Source organism: Corvus brachyrhynchos, unplaced genomic scaffold, assembly GCF_000691975.1.
Source record: "Corvus brachyrhynchos isolate BGI_N302 unplaced genomic scaffold, ASM69197v1 scaffold61, whole genome shotgun sequence".
Classification (NCBI taxonomy): domain Eukaryota; kingdom Metazoa; phylum Chordata; class Aves; order Passeriformes; family Corvidae; genus Corvus; species Corvus brachyrhynchos.
The window spans coordinates 7366462-7376603 of NW_008236478.1; the positions used below are offsets into that span (position 1 = coordinate 7366462).

Genomic DNA, 10142 nt, shown 5'->3' on the forward strand with positions numbered 1-10142 from the left:
CCTGCTCATTCCCCTCTTCACTGGCCTGAGAGGTGCCTGATGACAAAAGTCACCCCAGACATTTCCCTCTCTTAGGACAAATTAGTCATTTGCTGCCCATAAATTTTCCAGAGAGTCTGCTGGAAGCATAGTGTGCTGATACCTGTGTATTAGCAGTGATCTTCAAGAACTTGGTATGAAGCAGTAATTAAGCTGCCTAATAGACTTGGAGCCAATTTGTTTTGTTTTGTTTGATGGGGAGCTTGGTTCTTGTTGTTGACAAAGACACAGTTTATTGGTCTGACTTGGTATAGCAGTGTGGTCACCAAACAGAAATTTGTGCTCAAACAAGAAAAATAGGGACAAATACATTCTTCTCCAATTTTTAATGAGTTGTCATCATCCAAGATCCTCTTTAGAAATGACAGGGCTGGAGGAAAGGTCAGACAAAATGTATGGCTTCCAGGCTGGTGGTATTAATTTCAGTATCTGCCAGTGCTAGGAGATGGTCATGCAGTGGGTTTTACTGTTGAGTTGGAGGTGTTGCCTTACATCTCACCTTCTGTTTTTTCCCTTTGCAGACTTTGTGTGCATTAATTCGAGGTGTCCATCAGAAGAACAAATCCACTTCTGGGTTTGACATCATCAACATGCTTGTGGGTTTTGATAAGGCAGAGCTGTGTATGAAGGTGAGGCCCTGGCAATGTAGAGGGAGCAGTTTGCACAGCAGCTGTGTTGCAAGGGCAGTGAGTTGCAGACAGGAGTGTCTACCAGGCAGCAGCTTTGCGGGGAAATATTTGAGCCACTTACTAAAAATAGCTCTCCTGTACCTGACAGTAGCACAGACATTTGGGGTCCCTGGGTTGGTTTGTAATGGAGCACTTTCTTTTCCTTTAGTTCCACACTGTGCAGTCACTGTGGTTTAGAGACCTTAAAGCTAGAAAAGGCTGTCACAGGCGATTACTACATAGTGTTGAACTTCATACCTTGTGCTTAATCTTTATCTGATAGTCATACCCTGTGTTCTCACATTCCATCAGCACATGTACTTTTTTAAACTTACTTGATGCTCTTCACTGTAAAAACGTTGAGTTTGGGAAATGACAAAGTAACCAGTGATAAAGCTGAATTATTGTTGTATCTTTTTCTTCTCTGTAAAAATTGTAGTCCATTTGGGGAAAACATTAAGTACTAATTTGCCTATCAGATTTCTAATCATAATTGATATATGTATTGTTAACTGGAGGTGTGCTGCTTCATCTAGAGAAAACTCATGGGAAATGTTATGATGTTATGCCAGTAGTCATTAAACTGTAGTTAACACAAAACAGTGTTGAGAAGTGATAGTATGACTATGGCCTGTGTAGAAGTAGTAATGGCTCAATTATTGACTTTGGAATAACATGGCTTTATATTGGTGCTCTTCTTGAATCTTCCAGAAAGCTTTTTATAAAAATATTTCAAGTAATTTAAAATACTGCTTTTGAATAATGTGACTGTGGTTCTTTAGAATCTGATGGAGAGCTTGGACTCCCTCCTCTGTGCAGAAGGTTCTGAAAGCCTCAAAAGCCTGTGTCTGAAGCTACTTCTCTGCTTGGTGACAGTAAGTACTTAACAGTTGTATAATAACTTAAGGGCTTATATGAGCCACATCTGAGGGATGGAACTGTTTCAAAACTTGAGCAGAATGCTGCAGTGTGAAGCTTAAGAAGGGGAAAGAAATTGTGAATGAGAACAAGGGCCAGTCCAGAATACGCATGATGGTTCTAACCAAGATGCCAACGCAGACTAGCAGGCGCTTTTCATCCTGTGAGATAGGTGCAAACTGGGGCCAAAGGGGAGAGGCAGGAGGAACTGTCAGTTGAATTCACAGGTGTGGGTTTTTTAAAGAAAAAAAGACATTTAAGAAGTCTCAGATAAATGGAAAGAAAGGGAGAAGGGTTGAGGAAAGACAAAAAGTGTGGAGTAGACCAGAATGGTGAGGATGTGAAGAATGAGGAGGTTGTAATAAATGGCCACTCATCAGCTCTTGGAGATGGTCAACTGTGACCTATTTTGACTGTGATAAGAGAAAATTGGGAGTGGGGGAGGTCTTCACTGCCCTCTTCATGATAAGATCTTGGTGGAGCATATGTGGCCTGTTTTTCATTCTCTGCCTCCTTTTTCACTCTCAGCCTGCAACAGCTGATGGCTGTTGTCATTCATGCAGCTGTGTAAAATACCACCGTGTGGAGGAACAAGGAGCTCTGTCTGTGGGTGGTGCTTGGCAGAGAGAGGGCAGGCAGGACGGATTTCTTTCACTTCATGTCTAGCTCTACTGCTAGTCACACCTTGACTTGCTAAGTGTGAGATTCTGGGTAAATGTGTCCATCTGGGAGCAGAACTCTCCTGTTCCCAGTGTGTGCCAGAGGCAGCTACAGCATGGGTGGAGGCTTTGGGTGAGATTTTAAAACTTGTGTTTGTACTCAGGTGACAGATAACATTAGCCAGAACACCATCCTGGAGTATGTGATGATTAACAGCATATTTGAAGCTATTTTACAGGTAAGGGTTCTTCCTTCTACTGCGGGTGCTCTTCCATAGTGAGAACTTTCAGTAATGTGTTTGCTTTTCAGCTTTTTCAGTGCAGTGTAGTTCACTGGCACTGTTGTTGCTTTTATTCATAGCTCAGTCATATATATATATTTTGTAATGCTCTCTCCCCTTTAGTCTGCTGTTTTTAGTCACTACTGACTATTTAAAGTATTTTCACTTGAAACATTTATGTACAGTTAGAATCTGAAGAGATTTCTGGGCTAATTTCACACAGAATTCCTGTATTGAAGAAACTTTTTTCCAAAAGGCAGTGAGGATATATCAAGTTTTTTTCTGCTCTTGGATAAATTATACTTTTTTCAGTGGAACTGAGCCTTGGAGAAACCCAGAACACTTGCACAGGTAATGCTGGTGATTCACTGAGATACTGTCCAATCCTGTTGAGAAACATACATGCCCTTTATGCCCTGAAAGCCTACGTGCATCCTTTCTATGATAAATAAGCTTCTCTGTGTGCAGAACTCCCCTGAGGCACTGACACTCCCTTCACCCTAAATATCGTCTTTCAGATAGGACATAATTTGCTCTTGCACGTACATTTCATGATTCTGCTCTGTCTGAGTCACTGCAAGCTTCCTGAAGCAGGCTTGAACAGAACAGTGTGATTGTTTATTCCAGATCCTGTCCAGCCCTCTCAGTCGCAGGGAACATGGATATGATGCTGTTGTCCTTCTGGCCTTGCTGGTCAACTACAGAAAGTATGAGGTAGGTGTTCTGGGTAGCAGAAACATCACTTCTCTCTACTTTATTAATTTAGAGTGGCCTCTGGATTATGAAGGCAGCACACAGTGCAGTTTTTAGCAGTGCACACTGTAGCATCAGGATGTCAGCACAGAGCTGCAGAAGCTTTGTAAGGCAGCCCTGTTATGCTCCCTGTGTCTGTCTCTGATGTATGTGTATAATCAAATGTGTATGATATTCCTACAGCTTGTTCCATGCCAGCATGAAAGAAACTACCTGGGGAATTTGCATTTCCTTTGTGGAAATAGTCTGAGGAAGGTCCTTTTGGAAGAGTTACTGTTGTGCCAAACCACATGTCTGCCTCTGTGTGTGTGTGTGTGGTTATACATAATCTCCAAAATAAAATGAGCTGTCAGTCATCCTGGGCTTCAGACTGAATTTGTGATTCAGAACCCGACTAGCTGACTGAAAGAGTACAGATCCCCAGAAGAGATGGTGAAGCTGTGACCAAAGAATGAACTGAAACGTCACAGCTAGTATTTCCAAGAGAAGTTTCTCTCTGTCTCTTTGATGGATTCCTCTTTGAGGAACTTTATTCATCATCGTCTTTATGTTTATGGTGTATTCCTATTTTTTTTCCATTACTCATCAGCTTGAAAAAGAAACATTTTGAATGTCAGAATAACCTAATGTTGGCTTTTCTTTGTATGAGGCATGATGCTTTAATGATCAGGATTTTTTTTCTTTATAAATAGGAATATCTTAGTATACTTCAGTAGGCAGAAAAGAGGAAAGTTCTGGAATACCCCCGCTTTAACAGAATTACTAGGAGGGAGCAGGTTTCAAAACCTACCTGGTTTTATAATAGGTCTTGTTTTGAATTATGAATAGACCTAGAGAATGTGCAAGGACAGGAGCTACACTTGGTGTCAAAGTAATGCCTGTTAATTTCTCATTCCTGTCAATGATGTCAGAATCATGAATTGCAGGTTCTGTTCAGCATTCTGTGCTGTGGTAGCATGGAACAGGAACATGGAGCTTGATTTTAATATATGGCTATGATGGAAAACTGTTAGGAATTATGTAAGTAGGGTTACTTAGGAGAGCAGACTGGGAAGACCAGAGGTCTCATTGCAACATTCAGACAAATGGTGGAGAGCTGTGTAATCCCATCCCTGAGGCATGGATTGCTGTGGACTGTAGTTTATGTCCTTAGTAAGGTAGGATGCTGTGAGTGCACATTGTCCTTGGCTCTTTGCAGTGGCTTTTCCGGGGAGTACTGAGTTGGGGTCGAGTGAGGCATCTTGAAACTGGGCACTCAGAGGAAGGTGTGCTGATGTTTGAAAAGTGCAATCCATACAACCCAACTGAAGCAGATATGTAGCAAGGGGAACTTCAGCTTGAGCAGCTCCTCTGGCAAGGCTGAAAGCTACTCCCACAAAGGTTTGATGGGACAACTGCCCAACACTGCCCTTTGTAGCAGCGCTACAAGCCAAGCCTGTAGTAATGCAGCCACAAACTTTGTCCTTGAGTAGCTGCTTTCATTTGCTGTTCTCTGGCCCTTAGAGTCAATATGGTGGTTGTCTGGTTGTCAGTGGATTGTAGCACACTTGCATGCCACAGGTGCTCTGGAGTTCTCTTTTTAGTTAACTGGCACAGCTGAAAGGTTCTCTTTCAGTCTGAACTCCATTGGTTGCTAAGTTGTGTTTCCAGCTGCTTAAGAAAATCTAATAAGGCTCAAAATTCATTAGCTATGATTTTGTGTCTGGTTTTAGTGTAAATACCAGTGAGTTTTGCATCAGGATGTTCTTTCATAGTTTTGGGACATGAATTTTGTAATCTTCTCCCAAATTCTGTGGAGAGTATCTCTTCATGTTGTCATTACCAATGTTGCTGAGATATTGGCTTGCTTATTAATTTCTGTTCTCAGGATTTACATGTCTTTACTTGGAACATATAAAGGGATGGCCCTGACTGAAATCCTAATAATTTTCAGAAGTTGTTCCAACTATATACTTATTCAAGCCTTCAGCTATATTTTATGCTTTTTTTTTTTAATACTAGTCCTGATTTCAGAGAAAATACCTTTGCATTGATACCATGAGAAAGAAAATGCTGTGAGAAAAAGTATTTATTTGATCACTTTCCCAGTGTTTTAAGGGATGGCTGATAGGATAGCAAGTTAAAACATAAAATCAGGTAGTGACTTTTAAATACTTACTCTTTGATAATGTTTAGGCAGAAGTTTATTTGCCTCATGTTCAACCTGCTAGAATTGCATGTTGTGTCTTTTCTTAGAGCTGAAAGAAATTAGTTAAAATGTGGGGTTTTCCCTTTGTGTGCTTGTGTGGCAGCATATAATGTATCCCACAGCCCTCCGTGTCCAGTTTTGTGCACTTGCATCTCCTTGATACAGATAACTACAGGTGCTGAAGAGATACAACTTAGGAGAATCACAAGGTTCATGTGTTTTGGTTTTTTTTTTCCAGAGATCTTGCATAACTCAAATTATTTTTTAAAAAAATCTCTTTAACAAAAAAAGTAATTACTCAAGCTCCAATTCCCTGAAAAATTACCTGCCTGCAGATGAGACTTTTCTTCTGTGTCTTGATTCAAAATCAGCTTTTTTTAGTTTTGCACTGACACATATAAACGAGGAAAAATGTGCATTGCTAATCTAAAATGCTTCCTACATTATTAGCATTTGTCTTTGTAGATGGAGCCTGCGTGCTTTCTTCAGCTAAGTTCAAGGCATTTATATTCTCCAGAGACTTCCAGCTCTTAGTGGTCTAAACAAAGTGTTGATCTCTAACCCAGCAGCAGATGAGTCTGTAACATTGTCCTGCCTTCCTGGGTGCTGCTTTAAGCAGTCTTTGCAAGGTGTTGCAGAAGGGAGATAGCAGAGCACTAATGCTCCATCCCAGCGTCACTGCCTGTTCCCGCTGCAAAGCTGCGTGTGTGTCACAGATAACAGGCTTGCAGGACAGCTGCTCCACTTTCCAGACTGACAGATGAGCTGGTGGAGGGACAGAAACTCCCTCTCTTCCCAATAGAATCAGGCGACTGCCTGGCTGAGCCAGTAAGGAGGTGTCCCAGGCATAGCAGTCTTAGCATGTGTTGTGACTCTGCTTCTTTGTGTGTGTTCTGTTTTATGGGAAAGAACAGAGATTCTTCCCAGGTGGTTGGGTAAACTGGGAAACATAATAGTGACTTTTTTTCCCCGAAGGCGGAACTTAAAACCATTTTTCTTTCTTCCTTCTTCCCCTACCCTGAGCAGTCAGTGAATCCCTACATTGTGAAGCTCTCCATTGTGGATGATGAGGCCACGCTCAATGTGAGTACTTGGCTTGATTCCTCTGTGCTGCTGGGGATGCTCTCTCATGTAGGGTGTAGGGTGATGAATGCAAGCATGGTGTATGGTAGAAATCAGGTCTCAGAACAGTGCTGCTCTAAGGAACACCAGTACAGTGCTTGTTCAGCCCTAACTGTGCTCTTGCAGTAGGTTAGGCAGCTCACGATTTGGACAGTTTGATCACCAGTTAAATGGTGGGGGTGGTTAAAAAGCTACGTAGCAAGGAACATGCTAAAGTTGATCTATTACGCATTCATGAACTGTCTGTACACTATTTTCTGTCATGTGCCAAAGAGGCACAGGATGGTTTATGCCAAAGGGGATCTCATTTCCAGTGCTGTGTCACTTGATTTTATCAGTCCACAAGTCAATTCTTGTAACTCAGTGGAAGCTTGTATCTGAGAGTATCAAGAGTCCTGCAACATATTTTGGATTGTAGCCACAGTGAGTTTTTTACCCAGGCCTGGATAAAAACTGGCAGCAGACTGAGTTATGTGAGTTCTGGACTTGGAAGCTGCTCTTTAGGCCTGAAGTAAAAAATAAGGTCCATGCTAAATAAAGAATGAGAACTGTTATTCTGACTTAATTAAATTGGCTTGACAGAAAGGATGTGTAGTAGTTTTGTGATGGTGGAGGCTGTTTGCGAGAACTCAAAGGTTATTAGTGTCTATGACTCTTGTTTTGAGTTTTTGGATGTCCTTCCTCTGACATCAACTTCCTTCTAAATTTCTTGATGCTTTGCTTAGGCTTCTTGAGTGAGAGCTCTATCTGGAGGTCCAAGGAAAGTAAAGGTTCTCTGTTGAACTTAGTAATTAGATAAATAACTTTAAATTTTGTTGTCTGCGTTTTTGTATTATAATATTGTATCATAGCACTTCTTAATAGTTCAAACAGCTTCAAGGGAAATTCTGCATAGCATGCTAGATTATCTTGGGGGGGCACAGCATTGCTATGTGTGGTCAGTGTGTGATTTTCTCCCTTGAGATTTTAATGTGAAGTTTTTTTTAATGCTTTTTTTTCAGGGAATGGGACTTGTAATTGCCCAGGCTTTATCAGAATATAACAGGTAAAACCTGATTGTGTCTTGTTTATCAATACACTATTGTTGCTAAACATTTTCACAAACTTTTTTTTTTTGGTGTTAAAGCACTTGTTTATCACCTAACAGCCTTGATGCACCTGGGAGAGGCAGGGAATAATCTTATGCTTTGAGGTACTTTGGTTCAGTTGATGCTGTCCCTGCAAGTCTCAATGCATCTGTATCAGCTGGGCTGATGGGCTTCAGGAGAGATCTTGCTGTAGTGGAGGATATCCATTGTATGTTTTTACTGTCACGGATTTTACCTCTGTGTGAACTTTGTGTAAAATCTTAGTCACAAGCGAAAAGATAATAATATGCTGAGAACTTCTCTGTGAAAAAATTGATTTAGCTGAAACACTATCTAAAACAAAAAAAATGTATCCAGGGCTGTCCTCATGTCAGATCAGAGACAATTAGGGGATGTAAACTCTTCCAAATGGTGGAAAGCAGTAACTGCTGCTGAAGAAAGAGCCAGAAAGTCAGCAGGAGGGGTAGCGTATTCTTAGCCTCCGCTTCATAAGCAGCAGCATAAAAGATGCAAGTTTTCTTAAGAGGAAAATGCTTTAGGAAAATTTGGAAACTTACAGCAATTTCACCTGAGAAACTCAAGAATTTTTTTTGTGCAGTAGGATTCTCAAAGTATCCAGAAAAATGTTTTAATTCCTTTGAAAGTCTGCTGTGATAGTTATGCAGGTGACTTGCAAGATAGGCAAATCACGTAGATGCATATAACAGAGTGAATGATTAGAGTAAAGCAGAAAAAACCTTCACCCACCCAACTTCCTTCATTCTGACAAAAGCTGTCTCAGACCATGGCCTATTTTGCTTAGCTTATTCCTTTCCCCTTTCCCAAGAATTTAGAGTTCCTTTCTTTGCATGTTACATTGTGTGTGATCAGATTCCTGTGTGACAGACAAAATAAATGGTCATGTGAGTTTTGCTAATCCATTTGAGTGCTAGATGAAGCAGTGTAGCTTAACTCTGAGGTTTCCAACCTATTTGTTGACTTCAGTTGCTCTAGTTCTAGTCTCTTCACTTGCTCCAGGAAAGTGGGATCAGGCAAGATCAGACCATGAACCATAATGGTCCATGTGGTGACCAACTCTGATTTCATCTGTAGTGGATGATGATTGAAATGAAACTGTTCTGTGGTTACTGACTCTGTGTTCTCATGTGGTTTATTACTCTTTGGCCAGTGCAGGACAAAATTTCTTAAGTTACTTGATCCCTTTCCTTCAGCGTTAGCCCAAACTGCTTGTGTCCTCTGTAACAGCACAAGGATTGTTGAAATTTCACATCTTTCAGCAGCCCCACTTCAACTTTACACAATTTACAAATATTTTGGTACCCTTTGTCTCTTCTTCTGTGAGCTCTTGAAAAGGGCTGTTGAATGTTGAAGTTTCCTCCATCTTATATTCTTATCAAATAAGAATAACTCATAGGGATTCAGGTGAAGTAACCCTAGTTCAATTTCTAACCCGGAAACTTCATCCTTATTTCTTTTTTGTTCAGGCAATACAAAGATAAGGAAGAGGAGCATCAGACTGGTTTCTTCTCAGCCCTAACTAACATGGTAAGCAAGGAAGTGGTGTTTTTCTGTTCTTAAAAAGGTGTATTCATGCAAGTTCAGCAAAAAAAAAAGCAGGCGAGTGTTCCTAAAAAGTGTGGGTTTGGAATGTGGGTTCTGGAGGTAGAGGTGGATTGAACGAATCAGAACTAAATACAGCTAAAATGGTTGTATTCTGAGGAGGGTGGTGTCTGGCTGGGAAAGCTCTTTCAAAGGACGAGATCTCTGTTCTTGTGTTGATAGCTGAAATTCTTTTCCTGCATCTTCCTCACCCTAGTTGACTTTATTTTAAAAATCACCTTATTTTAAACTTTTAATCATTTTTTAAACTTTCTTAATCCTTTTAAACGGCGATATATTTTCAAACACTAGTTGCTACTGTGGTGACGTGGCCTAAAACATAGTGGCATATAGTCTGGTCTGTCACTAGTCTTTGCAGTTTTGTTTCTTTACTGTTTTGTTTCTGAAGCCTGGATGCACTTTAGCTATGGAGTAAAGCTTGGATTCTGCCGTGGGCGCACTCTGCATTTTTGGAGGGATACCCTTCAAAAACAGTTGTGAATTTCTTCCTTGTAAAGAGAATCCACTGCTTTAGTCTGAGATTTAATTGTCTTCTGAGATCTAACTGGCAGAAAAATTTCCTGTAAGTAAGGATAGTTCAGTGTTGACAGCTGTCTGTCAGGAGTGACTTGGGTAAAACTGTGGCCACCCTGGGGCAAGCAGACAGGAAACAGTCCCTGTGTCCTGGCACACTAATCCAGGCTGAGATTCAAGAGCCAGTCTTTTTTTTTTTTCCCCCTTTTTCGTGATTCGTAAAGTGAAGCATTGGTCAGTGACAGTATGGCAAAATAAAAGGTGTTTGTATCCGTGTGCTGTCTCTTGCTAAG

General features: G+C 40.9%; 1 protein-coding gene across 1 annotated transcript in view; it reads left to right on the forward strand.

The window, feature by feature from the left end:
• CUNH10orf76 (chromosome unknown C10orf76 homolog) overlaps nt 1–10142 on the forward strand; it is a 118886-nt gene that overhangs the window by 2286 nt on the left and 106458 nt on the right. The window contains exons 4-10 of the mRNA XM_008643836.2: nt 561–668; nt 1490–1582; nt 2449–2523; nt 3193–3279; nt 6533–6589; nt 7630–7673; nt 9201–9286. Of these exons, the coding sequence (XP_008642058.1) occupies nt 561–668; nt 1490–1582; nt 2449–2523; nt 3193–3279; nt 6533–6589; nt 7630–7673; nt 9201–9286 (550 nt within the window). The remainder of the gene's footprint in view (nt 1–560; nt 669–1489; nt 1583–2448; nt 2524–3192; nt 3280–6532; nt 6590–7629; nt 7674–9200; nt 9287–10142) is intronic.